This window comes from Agelaius phoeniceus, chromosome 6 (assembly GCF_051311805.1).
Source record: "Agelaius phoeniceus isolate bAgePho1 chromosome 6, bAgePho1.hap1, whole genome shotgun sequence".
NCBI lineage: Eukaryota > Metazoa > Chordata > Aves > Passeriformes > Icteridae > Agelaius > Agelaius phoeniceus.
In genome coordinates this window covers 25162512-25188432 of record NC_135270.1, presented here as the reverse complement: position 1 = coordinate 25188432, position 25921 = coordinate 25162512, and the positions used below count along the sequence as shown (strand labels likewise).

The window sequence follows — 25921 nt, the reverse complement described above, 5'->3', positions numbered from 1 at the left end:
CCAAGTAATGAGATTAAAGCCATTTATACTAGGCATAGTGACATGCAGTGAGTAGCTAGGACATGCATTATAAATGAAAGATCATAAATTCTGATAGGAATCTGCCTTCTGGCATTTGAATTCTTATTAAAAAAAAAAAAAAAGTAAGTAAGTGCAAATCAAGTGCCTCTCCAGGGGATTTTACAAGTGTTGTCAAGTACAATACCTTTGCGTTGTCAAGGCCACAACGCTGCCTGAGGATTTTTAATCTTTCCAAGTAAACTGAAGGCCCCACTTCCTCCCCATTTGTGTTTCCTATAGATGAAGATACAGTGTGGGTAGACGCAGGAACACATGTTCCTTCCATCTGAGGAGAAATTCCTGGAAGATGAGGGGAAGAAGAGTTAAAAGATTTAAAACATCAGAAAAGCATAAACCTCTTGGTCAGTTCCTTGTGATAAGATGCAATGGATGAAGAATTAACCAACCTATTATTTGCTAGTTATTTGCATTTGCTAGTACAGATATATCTGGCCTTTCATTTCCTTGCAAAAATGACAACTGAAAACCAAGAAAAGAAATGGAGAAATTTAAGGAATGGCTGCAGAGCAGCTCTAGAAGTGCTGAAGCCAATAGCTGAAGAGAACAGTGCAGGGAGAGGAAGATGATGCTGATGTGCATCAGCAGTGAACATGTCCAAGGGGAGAACTGAGCAATTGGCAAGGTGAGAAATACTTGGAGTTGTCTGTCTTTTTCTAGTTTAGTCATACTTTTGGGTTTACCACTGATTCTAGCCCCTCTTTATCTCCCATTTGTGCAACTTGAAGCTTTTTATTCCAACACAGTCTCAAAGAGCGATTTCTGGAATGCACAGAACAAGGTTTTTAAAGCTTCCCTACCAAGAGACTAGAAAAGGAATTTACACGATGAAAAAAAGTTTTCCATTATTAAAAGAATTGCAAATTCTTTCTTAAGACTTACCATGGACAAGGATTTGTTCTCACTAATTTATGACAAGGGTGTTTAAAATAGATAAAAGGAGAATAAAGGTTAAGCATTTATACCTTAATCTAAATAAAGCACTGTTGCAATATGGAACAGCATGTTTTATTATATCAGACAAAGTTAGGGAAGAAAAAAAAGACAACTGTGGCACGTAAATTAGGTTTTGAAAACTGCTGAACTAGTATTACTCAGTTGTACAGACTTTTACAGTGCAAGGTAGAATTTTCTGTCCTACATAGGTGGACACATTTAGGAAGTTCTAAAAGAACCTCATATAATCCATCTTCCTAAAGAAATCCACAATACAGGGATAGGAGAAGGTGTAGTAGTAGAAAAAAGGCTTAAGTTTCACAGGACACTATGAAATGAGTAAGAAATAAAGGTTAGAGGTAGTTTTGCTAGACTGTGTATCAGCTTTTACTGTCAGCTAATAATTTGTCACATTCCTTCCCTAACATTTCATTAAATACTCCTTTGTATTTATCTGCAATGAAAAGACTCAGGAACAAACAGTTTTACAGTAATTCATCCAATTAATCAAAAATTCTGCAGAAACAGTTCATGTCATTTAAAGTAAGCTTTCCAATTCCACAGAAAATAATACTATTAAAAGCATCCGATATGTTTTTTAGTAAAAAGGTAAAAGGAGAATCTGACAGCTGGTGCTGCTGTTTTAAACCAGCTTTATACCTTGCAGAACCAATTCTTGATACCAGACACATGAAACACAGGCAAATGTTCAATCCACACTACAGGATATGGATTTGAACCACGTTTGCCAAGTCTTTCAGATGTTTTCTACATTTAGTGTGGTTCTAACTTCTGTTTTTGTAAACAAAGAATGCTGCCTCACGAAGGAACTCAAGCAGCAAGAAAACGGCTTGCTTCAGAAATCCATAAATGTACGCAAATATTAATTTCTACCAGGAGAGCTGTAACTGTTCTAGCTCTGCTTCTCACAAACCAATCAGTTTTGCTATAACACGTACCTGTAGAAGTAGCAATGCGTCCTTTCCCTTCCCGTTCTGTTTCTATCAGTCGGAGGCCTCTTTCCACATAGCTTTGGAAGAACTGTGAGGAATTTTTCAGGAAGGGCTCAATGTCTGCATCAGAATATTTCTTTTTGTATTCATACAGTTCTGCCAGACCCTGGGTAGGAAGAGTTGCTATGTATTACTACAACTGCTGCATACACTATTCTAGTGTATCATGCTCTCTTTCTTGCAGGAAGGGGGCACTCACCTCCTTGGTGTTCTCCTTTGAGCCAATCTTCTTAAATATTTCTGCCAAAATATCATTGACTTTGGCTTTTGAAGCCTTTTCCTCCTAAATAAATAAATAAAAGGGGACTTTAAAAACAAAGAATAAAATAAAAAAGAAACCAGACAAACCCATGGCACCCTCACACTGCTAGCTGGATACAGAGCTTCCAAGATGAAGAAAACCTTGAAGTGATCAAGGTTCTACATAGGCACTTTATACACAGAATGTGAGCAAGAACATCATGAAGATGTCGGACTCCTTTTGAGAAGTGTTTAAAACCTGCTTTGGATATGGCTAACTTTTAGTAGATCAGATGCAGTACCATGCAGCATAAAACTTTTGCTATACACTTGAATTTCCTGCAGAGTACTTCATCCTGGGAAATGCACAGAATACTCAGGTAAACACAAACAACAAATTCCCAAAAGAGCCGTAAATGAAAATTTCACTTTACAAGACTATTTCCAACATTAGTTGCATGTTGAAAAGGGCATTACTGCTTACACAAAATTTAGTTTGTTTCTTAAATGAATTGCTTTACACCCCCTTCCCCTGCCAACACATCTTTACTTACAATGCGAGAAGCTCCTTTTTCTGTATCCTTATCAGCTTTTCCAGTCTGCTCCATAGCGTGTTTCATTAGTCTACAAAGGTGAGCTTCTAGCTCAGACTCATTTTTGTTGTCTATCATTGTTAAATGATCTAAGATCTAAAATGAGAAAAAAAGGAAAAAAAAAGAGGAAATACTCTAAAGACTGCATGAACATCCAATTTAAGAATACGTGACTAGTGATTGCTCTGACCTTGGGCCCTTTCAGCTTGCACAGGGTGTGAAGGAGCGTCTTCAGTGTCCTAATAGGGAACTCACTCTTACATTGCTTCAGCTTCTCTTTGGGAAAGACCTTCATGAAAATGTGAATATCCAGCAGAATCCGATCCAGATTGATGCTATTGATGGTTTCCGGAAGAAGACGCACCATTCTCCACAGACACTGGAATGAGAGGCTGACTTAAAGAAGACAACTCAAGAAAGAAGCACTTGATTATATAAGAAGTTACACAACACTATCACTGAGCCACTTCACTCTGCTAGCACATCATACAGGCATGCACTGTGTCTGCTGCTCAAGCTAGATTTGCACTGGGTGCGTACTTTCTCTTTGCAACTGGCTGTACAGTATCCAGATCTTTCTTTAGAGCTGATGCATACGTAAGGCACTGATTTCTCTACCTATAACTGGAGACTGAATGCTTTGTGTGAAGAAATTTCAGCAGATAATACATATATATATATATATATATATACATGCTATGTATACCTACACATAGACAAGTTCTTTAGGTTTAACCTCATTAAGAATGCCTGAGCTGTCTTTAAATCTTAACCAGTTACAAAAGGGTGTTGTATGGCAAGAAACGATCATGCTCATACTTTAAATGCAGACATTTGCCTGTTTACTCTGCCTGTCAATACAGATGACACGACAGAAATCAGCTCCAGCCTGGCACTGTCTGAATCCATAGTACAGTGTGGTGCTCAAGCAAATAAGCCCAGCAGGTGACTGTATGGAGGACTGCACCTCTGTGTGGAGTTTGTGTTAGTGTACACAAGCTTCTGTAAACTATTAACAAGTGTTAAGCTCCCTCCTAAAGTCCCTATATGTGACATCTAGTAAGATCAGAATTATAGAAGTTGTAAGAAGTATTTCAAGTTATGGACACTAATTTTTTTAACTCCGTCTTTTCTTTCAGGTAAGATGATTAAGAGAAACCACATAAGTTCAAAATCTCCAGTACAGGCTCACCTTCATGACAAGTTCTGAAAACTTAGGAGAGCTGGCTGTTGCTAGAAGACTGTCTTGGAGCAGGACAAGCAGAGCACTAGAAGGAATAAATTTATAAAGGTTATACAGAAAAAGTACTACACATAAGAAAAAAAACAATAGCAACTCAACACAGAATACCACACTGGAGACTGGGGTTAGTCCAGCAGATGTGCAACAGCTCTTACCTTCTCTCTTTTTAGTATGTTATAAGAATTTAAGAGACAGTCTGCTGAACTTCAAAGCACAAAGAACCATACTAAGCTGGCTTGTTTAGCATGCCTCCAGCTGTACACTCAAATTCTGATCACAATCAGTGATAATTCTTTATTAGCTAGCTGAGTGATTCTACAGACACTGCTCTTTGCTTACAAAATGACTAAAACTCAGCCGTTCAAGGAACATAAGAGAACAGGTAAAGAAGAGCAGTTAATTGTGCACTTTTCATTACTTACCTCAAGATGTTGGTCTGGTCAGACTTCTCCAGAACTTTAACTACCAAGAGGTTGACTGATCGGATGACCTGCTCACCCTCCTCAAGATCTTCAACCCGAGAATCCAGCATTAATGTAATAAGTCCATGCATTAGGTCTTTAAGCACACCAGTGGATGCCTCTCGAGCCAGACTCTCTATCTGAAACAGCTACAGATTGAAGAAAGTGTCAGTTTTCCCTGCACATAATCCTTTAGTATAAGGACTTCTCTAGACTACACTGTCAAACCATGACATCTCCATGTTTTCCACAAAAGTAAGAAAAAAACTATGAACAAAGTTATTTCTACTGAGTGACTTCTGAAAATACTCAGCAACTACACCAACTCAGCAAATACACCAACTCAGCAATCAAAAGGTAAAGAATTTTAAAACCAGGGCTTAATAGAAGTCTTAGTGGCTGTATTTTGCAGAAGCAGAGACGTTCTTCTCTTCCCCTAATTCTTGTTCCCCACTTACTCTCAAAAGGTGCATTGATAAGCATTTGGCAACAAACCTCCGTAAGAAAGACTTAGTAGGAAGATAACCTAGGTACAGAATAGACACTCCATTCTCCCACAACTTCTGTGCAGAAGTTATTTGTTCTTCACCTTATCTCTTACAGCAAGCCTTACCGTGATCATGCTCCCAATAATACAGCTGTAAAGTCTGACAATCTCATCTTTGTCCAGCTTCTCATCTGCCATGTGTGTATTGTAGATTAACCGGAGCTGCATAAATGTGGCTATTAGGAATTGATCAATGTGGCCAGACATAGCTTCTGCTTTGTCCTCCTGCTTGAGAACCTCATCAATCTAAGATTTAAAAACAAAACACTTGAGTAAAGCCAACATAATCCAAACAGTGCAAAATAACAATAATTTAAGTACTTTTCTGTAGGAAAGGTTTTGCCCTGACTAATCCATTTGCAAAGGCAGTTGTATTCTAAGCTTTCACCCAAAATCAGTAGCTAGATATTTGTATTGCTAATCCAAACACAATCAATTACTGATATTTTAGAGAATAGCAATCCTATCCCATACACAAATGAAAACAGCAACAGCTGCATTATATATTCTGGAATTTACAGTTTTATGAAATCTTCTGGACAAAAAAGCGTCCAATTAGTTAAAGCCACCTTAAACCCATGCAAAAACTATGGGGCAAGACAATCCTTTTGCCAAGGATCTCTAAAACAGTTCAAATTTAAAAGTTAAGACTCACTGACTAACCGGCTTTTACAAACTCTTAGCAGAAATAATTTGACAAAACCAAAAATATAACACAGAAGCACTAATGAGAAAAGCATTAAGGTTATTCTACATCTTTCAAGTGGAATTTCTATTGCTAAAGCGAGTCAGATGGCCCCTGTGCACTTAGTTTTGTCATCAGGGAGATTCTGAGCAGAGCCCACGTCACCTGACATGATTGCTCCACTACAGTGCAACTCATCACCCTCGCAGGCAAAGTCTGGTACAGTGTGATTAGTTGCTATCTTAATTCACTTACCTGTGTCAGAGCCTGGATGCTTGTATTTATATCACCACTGGCCACTTGAGAAATGACAAAGTTGATAGTAGAAGCTGTGTTACTGTGCATGTCATCAAAGTGCGGGGACACAGCACGGATTCTAAAGGGTTGAAAACAGGATTCATTACTTTTTGGAGAGCTACACTTATGTACACTTAACTGCTGTATTTCAATGAAGATTTAGAAGAAAAAGGATTTCATTCTTCACTGAGGATTCTCAAGGAAGGAATAATTTCTTTTGACCATGTCTATTGCACTGTTTGTAAAAACACTGATAATGCATTTACAAACTCAATACCATCTAACTATGAAAATGCCTAAGTAGAACTAATGTTCTTCATTGAACATAACTGCTCTCCAGATTTCAGAAGAGTACAACAAACCTTTGTTTTGCCATCTCTTCAAGTTAGCTGACACTACCCTCTTATGGAAACAAGTCTGAATGTATAAACTAACACTTATCAATTCACCTTTCCAAAACACTTTTTTAGGCAGCCCTGCTGATTTCACTTAGGAGGTAAAACTAAACTCACTTGGGCTCAGGAATCAAGACTGGCTCGAAGATGTCATCTAGTTTGTGCTGTACAAGTGCTGGCATCTCACATCTGACAGTTCCATTGTCATTTTCAATTTCATCAAGATCCAGCTGAAATTCCCGTGGAACTGTATGTGTTGTCTCCGGGTGGCTGCCCATGTTGCGATTTTGGCTACAGAAACCAGGAGAGAGTTTTAGTTTAAGAGGTAAGATTATTAGCTCTAGCATCCACTGGTAACCCTGAAGTTCTCATACTAACACAGGTTTTGCAGTTTGGATTATATTCAAGCCCCTTAACTCCCTCTGCTTTTCCCCTAGTCCTCAGTAAAACAAACTTCTGTAGGCCAGAAGAGCAGCTGCTACTTTACTTGCCCTCCTAGTTTCTCTTGTAAACCACAAGATACCCTGTACCTGTGCCAGGTATGCATGGTTTGGGATAACTAGCACAGTTTACAGTACTATTAAAAGAATATAACTTTAAAGTTTGAGTGGCTTTTTTTTGCCTTTTTAAAAAATAATGGATAGGATGCACATGTACAGAGCAACTTCAAAAGCCCCTCTGAATCTAGGACTCACAGCATTCCCACATGACCTATACTGTATATCAGATTTCTCAAGGAAATAATTGAATATATAGTTCTCAGCACAGACTTTTAATCAAAAATGATGAGCAGGTGGCAAGGAATAGTTTCTGAGCTTTTTGTTTTGGGTACTGTTGTCCCAGGCTCTACAATTCACACATCCTTATGAATTTTTATGCTTCATGTCTAATCCAACTAGAACATGGTCCAACAAATATAAAGTTTAGTCCAACACACTGGAAGTTCTCCCAATATTTTTAACAGTTGCTTAATGTGGAAGTGCCATGTCTGTCTGCAGCCTGATCTACAGTCACCTTACAGAAACCTGTATTTCTCTTTTCTTTCTTTTCTTTTATCCAGAGATCTATAAATAATCTAGAACTAGCCATGGCAAACCCATCACCCTCAGGAAGGGATGGCAAGGATAGAAATTGAAAGATACAAGAGCCTTGCTACCAAGGAGTTAGTGGGCAGTACTTACATCCTATAAGTGCGATACATAATTCTGTCCATGGAGAAGCAGTGAAAAAAGGCACAAGACCATTTAGAAAGATTTCAAGACAGACAAGACAAAAAAATTTCAGACATTTAGATTTATATTATTTGGCCATTTTTCACAACATGCGAAGATGATGATACAAGAACTAAAGTGATGTTGTTAGACATATTAGCACATACACTATGCAGGTAGAGACCATAATGTAACATTACATACTTGAGTTTGGAGGACATGTCCTCAGCTTGTCCCTTGCGCATCATGCTGGCATTGGCACTCATGTTCTGAGTACGCTGAGGTTTCTCCTCTACCTGTCTCACTGGAGCAGAAGAGGGTCTCTTGGCTGACCGCTTTATTCTTTCCTCCAGCATGCTCATGTCTTTCTCTGAAAGCTGTAACATACAATGCTATCACTCATCCTGAGTTGTATGGGTGTTAGAAGTCTCAGTCACCTAGAGGACTCACACCATACTTATCAGTGCAGACTGAAATTCTCTAATATGAAGGTGGGAACTGTCAATGCTACCTCTGAGCAGCAAACTCACCAGAACACTCCAGACTGTCAGATGCTACTTCAAGAGCTAATTAACCCATGCTGACAAGCTGTAATACAGAATACAGCTATTTCTAGCCCTGTTTTTTCTTTCAAGAAACAGTTAATTTTAAATTCAAACTATGGTACTATCCAGTGTTTGTAATTGTTGCATGTGTTGCTGCAAAAACCCAAACAAAAAAACCAAACCCATCCACCTTTCTACATTCCCTACTAGCAGTGCTTGAACACTCTGGACCCTGCCACAGAAGCCAGAGTTCTTCTGATAGTTGTCCTGTTCAATGTACTCATAATTCAATATGAACACCAGATCAGGCAACTTAATGCTCCAACTCAGGCAGTGAAAAGATTAATATTTACCTGCTTATCTACCAGACTGAAGACTACCAATAACTCCATTTGAACAAAAGTAGGCATTACAATTTCATGAGCAATACTCTCCAGCATCCCTATGATTTAGAAACCTTCCTGAGAACCCATAGATGGACAATACTGAAGCTCAGAAAGTCATGGTTAGAAAGAGCTGAATTGTTCAGGTGCTACAGTTTTTCCTTTACCTTGAAAATTCAAAAGCAAACAGACTATGTAAAACTGAGGCAGAAGCAGACTGCACTCTGAAAAATAGTTAAATAGGATGGAAATATAAGATGTTAATGAAAATGTAATATTAACTCTCATGGGAACAGTTACCAGAGAAAATAAGAGTCACATTAAATTTCAACTTTTCAAGAAGCTGGAATTAAAAAAAAAAAAAAAAAAGCGGGGCAGCCATGTCATATTCCATAAAATACCATCCAATAGCTTGTACGCCCTATGGCATATGACACAACACAACAAAGCTGCAGAAGCATTAAAATATCTATCACATTCCAATCAGTTTTAATGCTGCTAGAAACATTACCAAGGTCAAATCCAGAGAACAGAACTGTAAAAAAATTATCTAACTGTTCTTGATTCAGATTAGAATTCAGTTAACTTAATCTGATATGCACAGTAATTATAAACACAGTGAAGTAGCTTTCCATTGCTGGACACTGGAAACTGAGTTTTGCCATCTTTAACTTTTACTGCCTTTTAGATGATAATGATTAAGTATAATTTTCAGAGAGCAAAACAGCAGCAATACAAAGCGGCATAGTACTGACACTTTAAAAATGAAATGCAGTAAGATGAAGCAAGTAAGCAAAACTTACCAGACTTCTACTGCAAAGCAATTGGATAAGTTGGGGACAAAAACAAAATAGCTGAGAACTTACTGGAGCCCCAACAACTAACCTTTCTTGGCCAAATAAGTTATCCAAATATTCTGAATCAGATGTGTCACTTGTAAAATTGACTATAACACAAGTTACTCTTTATAAACAATTTTATTCCCATGAAGGTCAGTCTTTAGCTTGTTTTTTCATTCATGCTCATCCAGGTTATATACAGCTCTCTTACTGGAAAAAGGCTGAGAGTTGGGGTTGGGAGCATACTGAAGAGAAGGCTCTGAGGAAACCTCACTGCAGTCTTCCAGTACCTAAAAGGGGCCTACAAGGAAGCTGGAGAGGGATTTCTAACAAGAGCATACAATGATAGAAAAGTGGTAATTACTTCAAAATTAAAGAAGATAAATTTAGATTGGAGTAGACACTCTTCACTGTGAGAGTGGCTGAGGCAATGAAAAAGGATACCCAGTCCCCGGAAGTGTTCAAGTGTCTCTGCCCATGGCAGGGGGTTTGGACCTAAATGGTTTTTAAGGTCCCTTCCCAAACCATTCTATGATTTCATATATTCTGCTATCTAGGATTAACCAAATAGCCATCAGAAAATCTATGATGTAGTAAGTTATTCTCAAAACTACAAAATGCTCTTGACACCAACAGCAAGATGTACCATGATCAATCACAAGCAAAACAGTGCTAATCCCCTACAAAAGCGTAAGGACTTGAAGACAAACCGAACCACCAAAGCCCAAACAAACAATCCCACAAACCAAACCAAGCACAGCATGCCAGCCCAAATCCTCCATGAACTCATGTGCAGTTATACTGACATTTCCAATCAGCTTGAACACTTGGTCGCCATGGACGTTGTAGACAGTCACAATGGTGTTCAGTGCAGCGTTGCGCACGGCGTTGTCCCGGTCACCAATGTGGGTTGCCATTTCTTTTAAGGCTTTCCCTGGAGTTGGCTGGCATACATTCATGCCATACGATTCAACCAGACATCCAAGCTCTTCCAAGCATTCTAAAAGAAGAAGATAACATACACACATTCAACTTAAAAGCTGCTGTGAAGAGAGCCCTCCCAATTCCTGTGTTGCTTGGCACAGCTTGAACATTCACTGTAGAGAACTGCCAATCACAAAGCTGAGGACAGATATATGGGGTGATTTATGGGATCAATAGTAAGCTACAGCAGACTACTTCACAGATAAAAGCAGTCAGTCATCTTTCTACACTTCAAGTATTTCCCATAACCATGTATGAGCAATGCTACAGTTAACATCACATTCAGGTAAACAGTTGTGAGCTTGCAATACTATATTATGTATAGAATTTAACTTTCTGCTTATACCAGGATAAGATATTCTCAAAGTGATCAGGAAGTTGTTGGAACTACAAATGCCACAATTTTATTACAGACATTATTTGTGGTGCAACAGATGTACAGTGCAGATACACTTCTTGCTCAGATTAACTGATTCCCTTGGTGAGTAGGGAAACAGTACTGTCACTGTTCTCATCAGCACTGTTTCACTAAGAAAACAAGCCTACTCAAGGGACTCATAATACTCATAGCAACTTAAGAGATTCCTTGTCTTTGGAAGGTATAAAGACACCAAAATATAAAAAGCAATATGATACTACTTGAAAATCTCATCCTTTAAACACTTGCAAACATCTGCATAAAATACCACGTGCATGCAAATCTCACATCCCACTCAACATTCTTATGCTGGGTTTTTCAAGATGCAACTAAAGCAATTTCAAGTACTTTGCACATGTACAGTTCAACAGGCCATTTCCTACCTGCACGTTGCTTGGAGTTTTTTGACTTTGTGCCCTCCATGATAAAAGGGAACATCTTGCTGGCTGGATAGATGAGACACATTCTGTTCAGAATGGCACGTACATCCTTACGGATGACATCTTTCGGTTCTCCTACCTAATGGAAAATTAATGTAAAAAAAATTAAAAAGAGGGGAAGAAATACAAAATATTTTATACAGTTTTGTGATACTTTTGACTATTCTACATAATCTTAGGAAAGCCACAATCATTCTCAAGGCAAAAATCCCTTTTTTTGTCAATGGCTTTTAAGGGAAATACACCATATAGAATCATAAAGGTGACAAAGGACAACCTTAACATCATTGAGTCAAACTGTTAAACCAACACTGCCAAATCCACCACAAAACCATGTCCCCAAGTGGCACACCTACATGTCTTCTAAATACTTCCAGTGATGGAGACTAAACCTCTTCCCCGGGCAGCCCATTACAGAGACTGACAACCCATTCGAGAAAGAAATTTTTCCAAATATCCAAAGTAAGCCTCCCCTAGAAAAATTGGGTCCTTTTGCTCTCATTATATTCACTTGTTACTTAACAAGACAACATCAACACCCCCCTCACTACAGCCTCCTTTCAGGTAGTTATGAAGAGCACCAATATATCCCCTGAGCCTCCTTTTCTCCAGGTTAAATAAACACAGCCTGTTGAATCTCACACAAGCCACCAACTGGACTTCACTCCATTCGCAATATATTTAAAATGAACATATTACAATGCTTGATGGTATTCTGCCATAATCCTCATGAAAAATAACATTAGTTTCTGTAAAACAAATTGTACCTTTAGGATCAGATATGGGATGAAAGAGGATGCTTCATTTTCGGTGAGGTGATACTCTTCTTGACTCAGCAAATGGAAAAGCAATTTAAGATATTCAAGTGCTTTCATCAAAACACTTGTGTTGGTATCAAAGAACCGCAGGGTAAGCCATTTTAGGATCAAATCCAGGCAGCTGATGACTCCATCTTTTTCACTCTCCAAGTGCTTGAAGGCAGTTAAAAAAAAAGAAAGTTACATAAATGAAACACATATATACGCGACTGTTCAATAAGAAACTAAACTAAGCTATGTCTGATAAGATATCTACATTTATTGGTAGATTCTTAGAACAATACATACTCCCTTTTAACTTAGATGCCTTTCTGAAATTCTAGGAGAAGTCTCTGGTGAAGAAATTTTCCTTTCTCCTGAGAAACAGTATTAATACCAACTTCATCATACCGCTGAAAATTATTTCTATATATGTTTAGGTTTCAACTACACAGAACAATGACCCCTGGCTCCTCAGAGAATTTCTATTTTATTTTAATTCAAGCAGTATCTTTCATAGCAGAGAGTAATTCTGTCAGCCTCATCTTCTACCACAGATCCAAACTCACCTCAATCATAACAGACAATGCTTTGTTGTGGTGCTGGAAGTCTGCATGAAACATCTCATCCTGTAGCCATTTGGCAACACAAGTGGACATCTGAGTTTTCAGCTGTTCAATATATTCATCACGGGGAGTAGTGAAATTCCACTTTAACACCTGTAAAAGGCAGTATTTAGAACTCACAGCAAGTAATACCTTTTCTTCCTGAGAGATGCTGCTGATTGAACATCTTTTAATTCTGCTTTAGAATCTGTTTTCAAAGCCTTCTTATTATCCATAAGTAATGAAAAACTAGTGGTATTTGCTCAACTTTTTTTTACGCGACAAGTTTTCTTCATATGGACTGATTATCCTTATGCTATTATCTTACTAATTATCACTTAAACTCATTGTTTTTAAGCTCCAGACAGGCCTACTTACAAGCAAGTTACAAATAACACACATATTTTCACTAATAGAATTTTCCCTACAAATTGCTAAGTGGGGCTGCTCAAAGTAAGTATATTAAAGCATTTGCAACATACCCTAGAACTCTGACACTGTACCTGAAAACACTTGACTAAGCATAATGATACTTCACAACTTAAAAACCTAAGGACTTTTTACATTTTTCATGACAATGTATAAATGCACAAAATTTGAAAATCAGAAAAGAAATACCACAGTAAGCCCACTACTGATGCATGAAATTCAACTCAAGAATCAGACTCCAAGAGATGGACAGTGACTAACACATGTCACAGTATGTTTAATTATAAATTAAAAACTAAAGAAAGTGTTAAAAACCTCCACTTCATAACTCGTGAACACATTCTGATTTTTCTCACCTTCAGAGCTTTCTCTTCTCTCATCCTCTGTTCCTTCCCATTTGGGACAATGATAAAAATAGGGCCTGATTTATCATCGTCTTCCTTCAGACTAGGCTTGCTTAGCACCTTCTTTCCCTGTACCTGAAAGAAGCAAGGTATTAGCAGGCAACACAGGCCATATATATGCCTCAGTCCCAGCAACTGCAAGTGTTAGATACTTGCCACCCTCACCCTATGTGTACAAGAGGCAGAGAGAGAAGCTGAAAGAAAAATGTTGATTAGAAGTTTAAAAGTGTGTGCTCAGCTGCTGTGGAAGCAATACCCATGACAGTGTGCACAGTAGTACCCTGTGAATTATGACACATCACTCTCAACCAGTGTGCTAGTCACCCACACACATCCCTAAAACCCAACGTGGTACCTGTTTGACAGACTGGCTCTTTGTCAGACTTGAACTGCCCTTGCTGAGGCTTGCATTAGCTTTGGACAGGCAGGCATTACCCTTGGACATACTGCTATTAACATCTGACTGCTGGAAATAAGCCATAGAAAAGTCTTTGCTTAGAATGTGTTAGAAGGTTTGGAATGGAAACTTCAAAGTAAACAGCTGTCTGACAATAAAGGTCTTAATTCTACCAGCAGAGTTCTGGCAGAACACTGCACTGACTTGAGCAGACCTACAACATCCTTCAAGGTTTGTTCTGCTCATTCTTACCATGAATATGGACCTACATCAAATGTTCTTGTTACAGCACTACTTCGGACAATGGAACTGTAGAGCATTTCAGGTTATTTTTAGTTATATACATAGGACAAACTTAATTATTAACAGCAAAAAAAATTACTGTAATACAAAACAACAGAAAAACCTAACCAAAAATTGACTGTAATTAGTTGAGATTATTGCATTTTTAAACATACTCCTTCCCTTTTTGCGGTTTGACTGAGAACTTCTTGCCCTTCATACTGTAAGGCAGAGCTTAATTTCGATACATGGGTTCAAAATTAACATTTATGGCCCTGAATAGTAAGAATGAATTCACAATAGCACAAAATCAAAGAGGCCAGGAAAATTTCGAATGGACCGAGTTTCTCGTAAGACTGATTTTTGACAATACGGATTTAGGAATTAAATAGGTAATGACAAAAGCAGTGATCAGGTAAGTGATATGGGAATGTCTGTCATCCCAGAGTTCAGACAAACATGAAGATTTTAAATAAAAGTTGTTCATAGCAAAGACTCCACTCTTCTACCTACAACACATTAACAAACCACACACAGCTACTAACTTCATAAAACTGATTTTACACAAAAGGCAATCAACATACCTTAGTTTTAGAGGATAGTCCTCCTGCTTTGGCTTTTTTGAGATCAGGCTTAGATTCCGTGGTATTAGATCCCAAATCATCAGCAAATGCTGGAGAAACAGTAGACCATTTAAAGTTATCTAGAAGCCCATTCTAGCTTATCAGTTTTCTCTTCTTAGGACATAAGAAAAACTGTTTGTGGATACAATATGCTTAATCACACATATGTCTGAGGCTTTTAGACCCACTGAAGAAGTCCCTTAAATTCCATGTTAGCATACAAAGTTTTCCTAATTTCCTAATTAAGATTATGGTACTCAGCCAATTTGTCATTTTTCAAAACAATCAAAAAATGCCGACATATATACTGTGCAGGCTAATGTGTAGAGCTGTAGTTGAACCCGGCTTGAGTAAGCTAGCCCCAGCAGTTTGATTCTTCAAATCAACTGTCCCCTAATTCCATCACAGAAGCATTCTGGCTGTCCCACAGTGAACTACACTGAGAAAATAGTCCAGATAAAAATAATGTGAAAACATTAAAAAAAATAATTAAAATCAGATTAGAATTAGAAAAAACCTCCCCCTTTAGCCCAACTTGGTTTTAGCTTCAATACCAAGTAGATATTTTCAAGTTTTCAAATAGCAGCTGACAGATGGTTGTGTGGAAAGGAAACACCCTCCTACAATGGAAGCTGATTCAAATGCAAGAAAGACCAGAATCCTAACTATGGCTGAATACTTCTTCAGCTAAGTATGTTTGTTCCTCTGGCATGTCAAAAAGCTTCAAAATCCACCATCTTCTCAGTCATTTCCCAAAATGTCAGAGAAGTTACCTGATGCAGGTTGGAATTTGGCTGGAGCTGCTCCTCCTACCACTCTGGAAGATGCTTTAGCAGGAGGAGCTGGTTTGGCTGGCATGTTGGCTTTGGCTTTCTCCAGCATGGCCAGTACCTGGTCTTTGGAAGTTGGCTAGAGAACAAAAAGTTCAAAAAAGGAGTGATAAATTTAATAATGCCTATCACTAACCTTTCCAATCCATGCTACAGACAACACCACCAAAATTGGTTTGAAACAATCCATGCCCTGTTAAGCATCTTGGACAATGGTCATCTTAAAACATTATTGTTCTCAGATACTTTTGTTCTGAGTTAAAACATCTTTCCTTAAAATTTCCTCTGCAAGATCTATGGGAAACGTGTACTCACTCTAGGTGAGTGGTATTTGGATATCAGTGGAATGCCTACTCACTACTCAGGGGTCCGTAAGCCAAACCAAACTGCTAGAAAACATGTTAAAGTAGAAAGGCATAGAGTGGGACAGGAACTGGTATGGAAGCTATCTGCAAGTAGATTTTTTTTCAGAAGAAAAGCAGAGTGAAATATGAAGCTCTTGAAGTAATAAGTTTGTAATTTCTCTGCTTCAGTAATCATTTCTGAAGCAGAGAAATCTCTAGCTCACAGCTCTTGATACTATTTTCAGTTCCCCTGAAAATACTCAATGCAGACAAGCTTACAGGACTCAAGACAGCATGTCATGAGACTGTGAATAGGACTTATAGTCACTCATTCAATATCACATTATCTAATCTTTGTAACAGAAGTACCTTCAGCTTGCCAGTGGCTTTTGCCATCTTCTCAAAGCCCAGATGCATCATGAAGAAGGGCAGGGCATCCTGTGCCTTTTTGCGCACATCCCCATTTCGATCTTCAAGGCAGGAGTACAGGTGAGGCACACACAAGAGTAGGTCAGAAGGAACAGAACGGAGTGCAGGCAACTTCTCAGCCAACCAACCAAGAAGCTGAAAGAAAGTTTTAAAATAAAAGCTTTTAAAGAAGTGTTCACAGTGCTGTGTCAAGGCATGAGAGTCTGAATAGTAGTCCCTCACATACCATTACATTCTACAATGTAAGTAGGGAAAACCCACCCAAACATTTTTCAGACAAATACTCTTCAACAACATCAATTTTCATATCAGCAATTACAAAAATTAATTTCAGTACAGCATGTTAGCACAACTATCTTAAAACTTGAAGCCTGGTCTTTTTGCAGGCTGTTTCTTCCCTTGGAAAGGAATAGAATTTCAGTCATTCTTTTTAATGTCTCCAGTTCTGTTCCATGGTGAATTTAGGGGACCACAAACTAGCTTTTAAAATGCTAATCAAAAAAGATAGAAGTTTCATTTTAGAGGCACTGAAGTCTAAATGACAGCTATTATGCAGGAAGAAAGCTTGTTATTAGCCTTTCAAGGTTTAATAATTTTATGTCAGAACAAATACACAGCTACTTCTTTTCCCATACGATGGTAGCATTGTGTCATTTCAGTCTGCATAAAGAGTCCATAGCACATAAGGTTATTTTGATTTGACACACATAAGAAGTTTACTTGACAGAAGCCTACCTCTTGTCTTAGGAAAGGATTTTCCTTTTTGAGCTCTTCTGACAGGTCTTCCCCTTCCAACCACTCTTTCATGCCAGTTTGTTCGGCCCAGGCATTCACAGTTGCCAGTGCAGCAGCACGAACGTTATTCTGCAGCAAGAACAAGATTTAAAAACAATAAACCTAAAGAGGGGTCAGAAGATTACGACAGAAGAAGCAATAGTCTTCCTTCCTATGAAAGCAAAATGCTTCCACATCACGGGCTTTGAAATCTCTTTTTTTATTTGCAGCTTAAGAAGTCTAAGATTCAGAAGAATTTCATTTTAGTGATTTTATCAGCTGCAGTAATCTCCAAATCAGACATTATACCCATCTACCATAATTCTTAAAAAAAAAAAGTTTAATAAAGAGGGTGGAAAGGGTATCTCTAAAATTACTTTTATATGCTACCATTCATTGATGACAATTCTGAGAGCAACTCTTAAAGAAGCTAAAAAATAGCGTTAGTGACTTATATAGCACTTAAATAGGCTGCACATTCATAAATCAAGACAAATGGATTATGGAGCCTGCTATTAGGGCACTTCTATTTAGGATACACATGAGCAAAATCAGGAATGAGGGAACCCTCTAATTCCTACCAATTTCCATCTTGTTTTCTCCAAGCAAAATTTAGAACAGCACCCTTTTTTGAAGCAGCTATATGAAGTTAAGAGAAGCCAGATGGAATATTTAACAACCATGGTTCTTTAAAATGTTATCAGTCTATCAGTCTAGACATGACTTTATGCATACGACCTTCTCCTGTAGGTTGAATTTCTGAGGAAAGCTAATAATGTAGAAGACTCTTTTAGTTAAGTATGAACCATATTAAATGCAGAAGTAACATCCAGGCATATATATAAACAAGAAGTCAGCATTCTTGCTTTACCAACTTCTCCCATCTTCTATCTCATTGAGGAAAACAAACAAATCATGTGCTGCAGATAAACATATGGTCATCACCCTCTCTGACAAGGCCTTGGTTCCTATCACCCAAATTTAACTTGTCTTCACTCATGCTTCAAGCGGATTACTTTCCTCAATTATTCAGTGAGTCCACTACAAACACACTGAAGTAGGACCCAAAATGGACCATCCTCAACTTCAAAAACAAATTGGATAAACTAGCTAAATCTTGCACTTGAAGTAAAAAATAATACTTAAAAAAATGAGCACTGTAAGAGTGTTCAAACGAGCATACAATTTTCTGTCAGCATTACAGTGCTTACAAGTTATGTCAGTATTATGCATTTTAGTAACAGTGTAAGTTAATCGCAATTGGTCTTATCCTTAAACCACATACTTGCAACTCTCCTTCCAGTCTGGGGCTCTGAGCAACCTGGTCTATTGGAAAGTGTCCCTGCCTATGGCAGGGAGGTTGGAACTAGATGGTCTGTAGGGTTCCCTTCAAACCTAAAAAGTTCTGTGACTCTACAAAAGGAGCTTGCTGGTACCTCAGGATAATTGGTGAGTATAAAGAATTTAACAGTCATATAGGATCTCAGATCTTGAAGACTTTTTAAAGGAGATATCAGTTTTAACCAGGAGATTTTTATCTAGCCCTAGAACAAGTCCAAATCTTTCCTCTGTTTGGGACAGGTAGGTCCAACTTCTGCTCTTTTTCCTACTCATATTCCAAGCAGAGACACTGAAGTATGCCATCTTTGATAACTGCCCATGACTTCTGGCACAAGATATTGGCACCTTCCCAAGCCTTTTTACCCATTGCTTCAAATAGCACTTTCCCAGGGACCTAAGCTTTATTTTGACACAGTATCCTGTCAAACTCAACACTGATGTTATTTACACAAGCTTCAGTGTGAGTTGTGAATGTCCTTTGTCTACCTACAGTTCCAAGGGCCTCTACACAGTGGCAAAGACAACAACAATGTATAGTGTAATCCAGTAATACACTAAAAATTCTACAATAAACTTTACAAGCAAATCTTGTTCAGTGTCTAAAATGCAGTACTTTCAGCAGCAGAAATATGTATATAGTTACCACATTAAATTAAAAGCCAGATTGTTTCACTGGGTTTAGTTACAAGGACGAAATACATCTGAATATACATTCAGGCGTGTATTTATACTTGAATATTAAATTGTCATTCAAGCAAGAACTTTTTTTACCAAAAAATTGGTAAGTTTTAACTACCAACCACCTTTCAGGCATAGCTTAGACACACAAAAAGCAAAGAGATCTTGACATCTGTCCTACCTTACTATCTCCTAGGACTGTAATGACAGGAATTCCCAAATTTTTCACATACTGTTTGATATTGGGGCCCATTGCTGTTGCTAGTTGCTGAAGAATGCTCAGTGTTTGTTGCACCTGCACATAAGGAAAAAAAAGGTTTTAAATAAAACAGTATTACAAGCATTTGTGCAAAAATTTCCAGTTACACATGGAAAAGAAATACTGCTATATATTAAGCTTTTACTTTAGAATGCCTGCTCAATGAAACCTATTCCAGCCTTCAAATTCATCACATCAAAAAACAAGAAATACTCCCATATTCTGAACAAATTAAATTTCAAGTAAAAATATTTTCAAACAAGGGACAATTCACTTTTGCTTCACAAATGAAGCAATTAGTCAAATTCTTTTAAGATTTCCTTTTATTACATTCAGAGTAAAGGCAGTTTTTCCTTTCTTTTGAAGCATTTTTAAATGAAAAAAGGCAAATATTTATTAAAATAGGGAAAGATATGATTTGGAAACACACAGTTCACTCTTTTCCAACTGTTGATCTAATGACATTGAAAGAGACGACATAGAAATAATCAAGGTTCAGAAATAATGACTACCTTAAGATTTAAGCTGGAAACAACTGAAACAGGACTTTGAAAAACATACCAAGATTTTATTGGAGTCATTGAGACGACCTTTCAGAGCAGCTGGAAGTTCTCCTATGTTTGGCTGTATGAACTTTGCTTCATTTATTATGCTTGTCACTTCATCTAGGCCTTCCTTTCTGATCTTCCAATTTTTATCCCCAATCTTAGACACTAGCTCTGCTGTGATCTTATCACTGCAAGAGAAGAACAGGGAAAGTGCCCATTTACTTAGTGATAGCTCTATTAGTATTTGAGTGCTTTAACATCATAGATTTCTCCTTAGAAAGGAGTTATAAATGCAAAGTTTTGAATTGCAGTGGCAGTGTATCTTCAGGTGCTAGAATACAAACCTACCCAATATCTGTTCTTGGCAAGAGATCCACAACATCATTCCCAACCTCCTCCTGTTCTTCTTCTTCACCATCATCCCCACCTACCACACTGTGCCTGGAAATGCCACGAGTTGGAGCTGGTGCTGTCTGTCCTTGCATCTGCAAGCAACACAAAATCAGAAACAACAATTTTACAATTTTTCATTTGACATTAAAAATAAAACCACTTGTACGATATGAATGCACTGGATCATTATACTATTCAAACAAACCCAGGAACTTTTAAAGTTCATAATGAAAAAAATGGCTATTGAAATCGCTACACATAATGAATTTGCAGCCTTTGTGCACGGTCGTACCAACCTGGTTCAATTACAGGTCCAAGGGTTAGACCACAAAATTGCTACAAACTCCAGCTACTGAAGTTTCAAAGTAGCTTTAATGACACTTGGTAGCAAGAAAGCTTGAGTTCATACCTTTTCAAATTCTGCATCTATCTGGGAGAGAAGGGCTGGCTTCTCATCTTCAAAAAACATTCGCAGAGAAGGGCCCACATAAAGATACATTACTCCCAGCAATGTAATGGCAGAAGTCCTCACAGCCTGCCAGAAAGAGGAAAAGGCACTCAGTCTTCAAATTAAGGTCTGATAATAATTCAGGGTTAAGATTCTGAATTTACTCACTGGGTTGGTTGCAGCAAGAGCTGTCTTCACATTACTGATGAAAGCTTTGACATTCAATCTGTGGAAAGAAGATGTCTCCCATAAATAAAACACAACACAGGAAATGGCACCAACAAACAAAATCATCACAGTATGTTAAACAAAAAAGATACCCCTAGACAGATTTACACAGCTAACTTAGATGCAGAAGACATGACCACTCATAAAACAGCATCACGGGTACAGTGCCAGTGCAGATAGTAGCTGCTTAAATAACTACTGAAAGATCAGTTTGGAGAATAGTCTACTGTGAAAATCAATCAGTAAACAATTTATACAAAAGCCTACTATTATCACAGCTGGAAACTTTCTTAAACTATATAATCCCCATGACTGCTAGGACTGAAATACTGAGGAATGAATCTAGAAACATTTTAAGTACCTGAAACATGACTATACAATAAAGGTGAGGGTATATTACTGTTGTAGTGGATCTTTTTTTATTTTGTTAGTTACTCTCAATCTCCCAGAAAAAGGCACATTTTTTCAAAAGGATATTTACAAGAGAAATAAAGGAAGGTTTAAATTCCTGAATCTTCTATATCATCTGTGCAGCCTCAAATACTGTTGTCCTAGTAACACATCTATACACATTCCATGTTGCAAATATATATTTTTGGTGGAATTTACTAAAGAAGAGTTTATTTCCCAGACTTAATCAACATCACTATCCATTTAAAAGCCACAAAATATCTCAAGACGGGCATAGTAACTGCCCAAGTAGTCAAATAAAATGATATTTGAAGTTTTCCCTGCTTAGAGATTTTTTTTCTTCAGAACTAAACTCTATTGACCACACTCAGTTAAAAGACTAGTGATTAAAAATTAAGGCATGCTATCCCTGGATCTGATGGAGAAATAATTTCTCACACTCAGAATGCCAGATATAATAACAGCTATTTTGTTGGCTACAACTTCATTCATCTGTAATCAACCTCAAAATGTCTCTCAAGGAGATTAACTGGAGAGTACTGGTTATGTACTCTTCTGTAGGTTGTCAGATTCAGTTGTTGTGTTTTTTTTCTTTTCCACTATAAAATGTATAGTGTCCACCTGGGTGCAGGTGTATCCAAGCAGGAGTATAACAGGCATGCAATACCACAGCTCTGTGCCCACCCCACACCAGTAAGTGCCTTAAGACAAATGCTCCTCAGAGAAGATCAAGTGATGAGTAAAGTAGTTAGTAGTGTAATCACATCCTATCGTACTAGATACTTACTTATATACTTAAAAGCTAGAACATGGCTAACATCAGAGCTTAAGAACTAGAGTTCAGATGAACAGAACCTTAGTTCCAGATTAGAAACATTTTCATTCAAGTTTCTCTTAGCAATTTACTTAAAAGACTTACCCAGAAAAGCCAAACTCTTTAATTGCATTTGAAAGCCAGTTCAAAGTTTCTGACTGGTTTTTAGGATTCTTCTGAGAGAAAGCCATAGCCACAACCTGGAAGAGAGTTAAGTGTAAACTTTCACTGGCAAACCAGGTGACAAAGCACTGTAATAAATAAGTGAAGACACCTGCAAAGAACACAGGGCAAGTGAACAGAAAAAGCTGAGGTAACAGAAAAAGCAACTGTGTCACTATAGCAGGATAGAACTGGAACTGAAGTGAACCGGAAGTTCTTGAAGTACTTAGAGGCAGCCAGAGACACCTTTATTACAGATTAGTACCTGCTTTTTAAAAAAAGCATTAGATAATTATTCATTATTACTGTGCCTCAGAAGATCATAGAAGACATCCTTCTAGAAGCTGTGCTGAATCACATGGAGGACAGGGAGGTGATTGAGACAGCCAGCACAGCTTCACCAAGGGCAAGTCCTCCCTGACCAACCCCATGGCCTTTTTTGATAGAGCAATTACATCAGTGCAGTTACAAATACTATATAGCTGGACTTCAGTTAGGCCCTTGACAAGGTCCCCCAACAACATCCTTCTCTCTAAATTGCAGAGCCATGGATTTCATGGGTGGACTTTTGTGGGTAAGGAACTGGTGGAATGATCACATCCACAGGGTAGTGGTTAATGGCTCAGAGTCCTGATGGACATTAATGGCAGGCAGCACCCCTCAGGGATCCATATTAGGACCAGTGCCATTTAACATCATAAATGACAGACAAAAGGATTGAGGGATTCCTGAGGGCAAGTTTGGGATGGCCAAGCTGAGTGGTGGAGTTAACACACCTGAAGGACAGGAGGCCACCTAGAGAGACCTGGACAAGCTTGAGAAGTGAGCCCATGGAAACCCGAGGAGATTCAACAAGTCAAGGTGTTGCACCTGGGTCATGGCCACTCCCGTATCAACACAGGCTGGAGGATGAGTGGAGAGAGAGCATGTGCAAGAGAGAGCATCCAGCCCCTCCAAGGAGGCAGGACACGACCCAGCAATGTGCACTCACAGCCCAGAAAGCCAACTGTGTTCTGGGCTGCACCAAAAGCACTGTGGCCAGCAGGGGGAGGGAGGGGATTCTCAGGGGATTCCCTCTGCTCTGCTCTTGTGAGACCTTACCAGCAGTGCTGCATCCAGTTCTGGGGCATTCAGCACAGGAAGGACATGGATCTGTTTGAATGAGTACAGAGCAGGGCCACCATGATTTAAAGGATGGAGCACCTCTCCTATGAGGGAAGGCTGACGGAATTGGAATTTTTCAGCCTGGGTAAGGTTCTAGGGTAATGTTCTTGTGGCTCTTTAGTACTTGAAGGAGGCCTCCAAGAAAACATTTGAAAAGCGCATGCAGTGGTTGGACAACGAAGAAAGGGTCTGAACTGAAAGAGGAGTTGTGGCTGTCCCACCCCTGGAAATGTTCAAGGCCAGGATGGATGGGGCTTTGGTCTAGTAGAAGGTACCGCTGCCTAGGGTGTAGGGGGAGGACCTAGATGGTCTTTGAGGCCCCTTCCAACTCAAGCCATCCTATGATTCTATTTTCAGCTTTAGAGGAATATATATTTAACTTCTGCCTCAGGAAGCATCTTGAGAGCAAAGAGATCATCTTTCATGCAACAGAGAAAAATCAAAGATTAGGGATTTACTCCTCAGACTGAAAGGACATCCTCCATATTATTTCAGATTTTATTTACTGAAAGAATACCTTTGCTGCTCACTCACCTGCTCAGCAGTCCATGGCAACTGACATGCTTCTGCTATTGCTGTCATGGCCTCTTTTGCATTAGTTCCACATTTCACATCACCAACCTTGTCTACAAGACCATCCAGCACAACCTGTGCTGAAGTTTTGGAGAAGTTTCCTTTCTGTGCAATTAATGCAACTATATGCAGTTTCATCTGCATCACCTGCAATGTCCAAAACAGCAAGAAAGGTACTCATGTGTTTGTGTATTTTAGACTAATTTTTCTCATTCTATATATCTATAGATACATATAAGAATTGTATGTGGGTAAATACTAACATATGGGCAAAATTTGTATTTGCATATACATACACATTTGAATATCTAGTATTTATGCACACAGCTATTTTGTACACACACAGGTGTTTTGTGTGATTATACACAAAAACTGTGTACACACACAAATACAAACTATCATATATATACACACAACCATTAATACTGGGCTGCCATTATCTACTTTTAGAACTTATATACACACACATGCTTATATATATGCACATGTATACATATACATCTAAAGACAACCTTTAGATACGTTAGATGACATCTAGAGTCTCAACTCTCAACAGAAATAAAATCCAATTTGAGAGTTTATTTACTCACTGATTACAGACAGAACTGTGGCCACAGTGACATATACACTTACAGCCTTTTAGCTGGAAACTGCTTTACATTAACAAAAATGGACTATTTACTTACTCAAGGATAATACATTACCTGAAAATTTGTTTCCTTCCAACCAGGCTTCTTGGCCAGCATTCTTACTAGGGCTTGGCAAGGCATTTCACTTCTTTCCATAAGCTCAACAGCCTAAAAGATAAACATTAAGTTAACCAGTGGGTCACAAATTAGACAAAACTCAAACAGAAGTTCTTAACTGTCCTTGAAGTATTTTCTTAATACTGAATTAAATTAGAGAAAGTCTCAGCATAATAATTTACCTGAAGAGCAATTTTTACAAGGAGTCTAAGGTACTGAACCAACATTTAACCTACAGATTCACATCACTACTCCTTTAATGTTCTTTAACAAATGTCCTTAACAATCACTATTGGCCATTCCAACCTAGGAATTTAACACTTATTTAAAAACAAACAAACAAAATCCAGGAACAGCCTACCTGCCCCTCAAAAAGCTGCTTTTGTTATTAAGATGAAGTATATTATGCAGGTTTCATGTTGGAATGTTGACTACACAGCAGAGAATAATCCTGAATACGATCTAAATTACTGGAGTTCAGCTGTTAATGATTCAATTGAAATGGCAACATTTTAATAAAGCAGGCTTCTGCAGCAGCATTTCAATGCAGCCAGTCACCATTTCCCAACTGAAGTTCGTCACTTTTCCCACTAAAATACTAAAAGCTCAGTCATTACTGTACTGGTGTCATGGTATGAACTACTTGTACATCTACAGTTGAAGCTTTTTTTTGTCTGTGACTACATGAAGCACTTTCGACTAGCTGTGAAGACTGCTAGTACTGTATAAGCCTCTAAACATAAAAATTTCAACTGGCAAATAGTTGATTATAATCAATTGCTGCCTAACACACAAACAGCAGGAACTTCTTTGCAATAGATCTGGCTTAGCTGCTGCAAAACCTTTTGTTTAAATCTAGCTACCTTTGAGACCAAGCTTTACAATGACTTGGGAGTTTTAAAAATACCTCTAAGTATCCTCAATCAAAATACAA

The 25921-nt window shown here is 38.2% G+C and overlaps 1 protein-coding gene and 1 non-coding gene across 6 annotated transcripts in view; both read right to left on the bottom strand.

Annotated features, from left to right (window-relative positions):
- The window catches only part of CKAP5 (cytoskeleton associated protein 5), a 54577-nt gene that overhangs the window by 3378 nt on the left and 25278 nt on the right, over window positions 1-25921 (bottom strand). For 3 of the 5 annotated variants that reach the window (XM_077180099.1, XM_077180101.1, XM_077180100.1), the window contains exons 16-44: window positions 24946-25038; window positions 24203-24388; window positions 22448-22542; window positions 21058-21115; window positions 20851-20976; window positions 20397-20533; window positions 20062-20236; window positions 19423-19536; window positions 17184-17312; window positions 16389-16583; window positions 15619-15754; window positions 14807-14895; window positions 13496-13618; window positions 12675-12824; window positions 12076-12279; window positions 11252-11387; window positions 10273-10466; window positions 7904-8076; window positions 7670-7693; window positions 6606-6779; window positions 6052-6172; window positions 5178-5357; window positions 4526-4713; window positions 4053-4128; window positions 3051-3239; window positions 2822-2956; window positions 2227-2310; window positions 1974-2133; window positions 206-360 (exon numbers count right to left, since the gene is read on the bottom strand). In XM_077180099.1, the coding sequence (XP_077036214.1) occupies window positions 206-360; window positions 1974-2133; window positions 2227-2310; window positions 2822-2956; window positions 3051-3239; window positions 4053-4128; window positions 4526-4713; window positions 5178-5357; window positions 6052-6172; window positions 6606-6779; window positions 7670-7693; window positions 7904-8076; window positions 10273-10466; window positions 11252-11387; window positions 12076-12279; window positions 12675-12824; window positions 13496-13618; window positions 14807-14895; window positions 15619-15754; window positions 16389-16583; window positions 17184-17312; window positions 19423-19536; window positions 20062-20236; window positions 20397-20533; window positions 20851-20976; window positions 21058-21115; window positions 22448-22542; window positions 24203-24388; window positions 24946-25038 (3999 nt within the window). Of the gene's footprint in view, window positions 1-205; window positions 361-1973; window positions 2134-2226; window positions 2311-2821; window positions 2957-3050; window positions 3240-4052; window positions 4129-4525; window positions 4714-5177; window positions 5358-6051; window positions 6173-6605; window positions 6780-7669; window positions 7694-7903; window positions 8077-10272; window positions 10467-11251; window positions 11388-12075; window positions 12280-12674; window positions 12825-13495; window positions 13619-13898; window positions 14010-14806; window positions 14896-15618; window positions 15755-16388; window positions 16584-17183; window positions 17313-19422; window positions 19537-20061; window positions 20237-20396; window positions 20534-20850; window positions 20977-21057; window positions 21116-22447; window positions 22543-24202; window positions 24389-24945; window positions 25039-25921 lie in introns of all 5 variants that reach the window. The other 2 variants (XM_077180103.1, XM_077180102.1) reach the window with 2 other exon arrangements.
- On the bottom strand, window positions 5894-6004 carry LOC129122293 (small nucleolar RNA SNORD67). Its single transcript, XR_008534563.1, has one exon. It is a non-coding gene; the product is annotated as a small nucleolar RNA SNORD67 (small nucleolar RNA).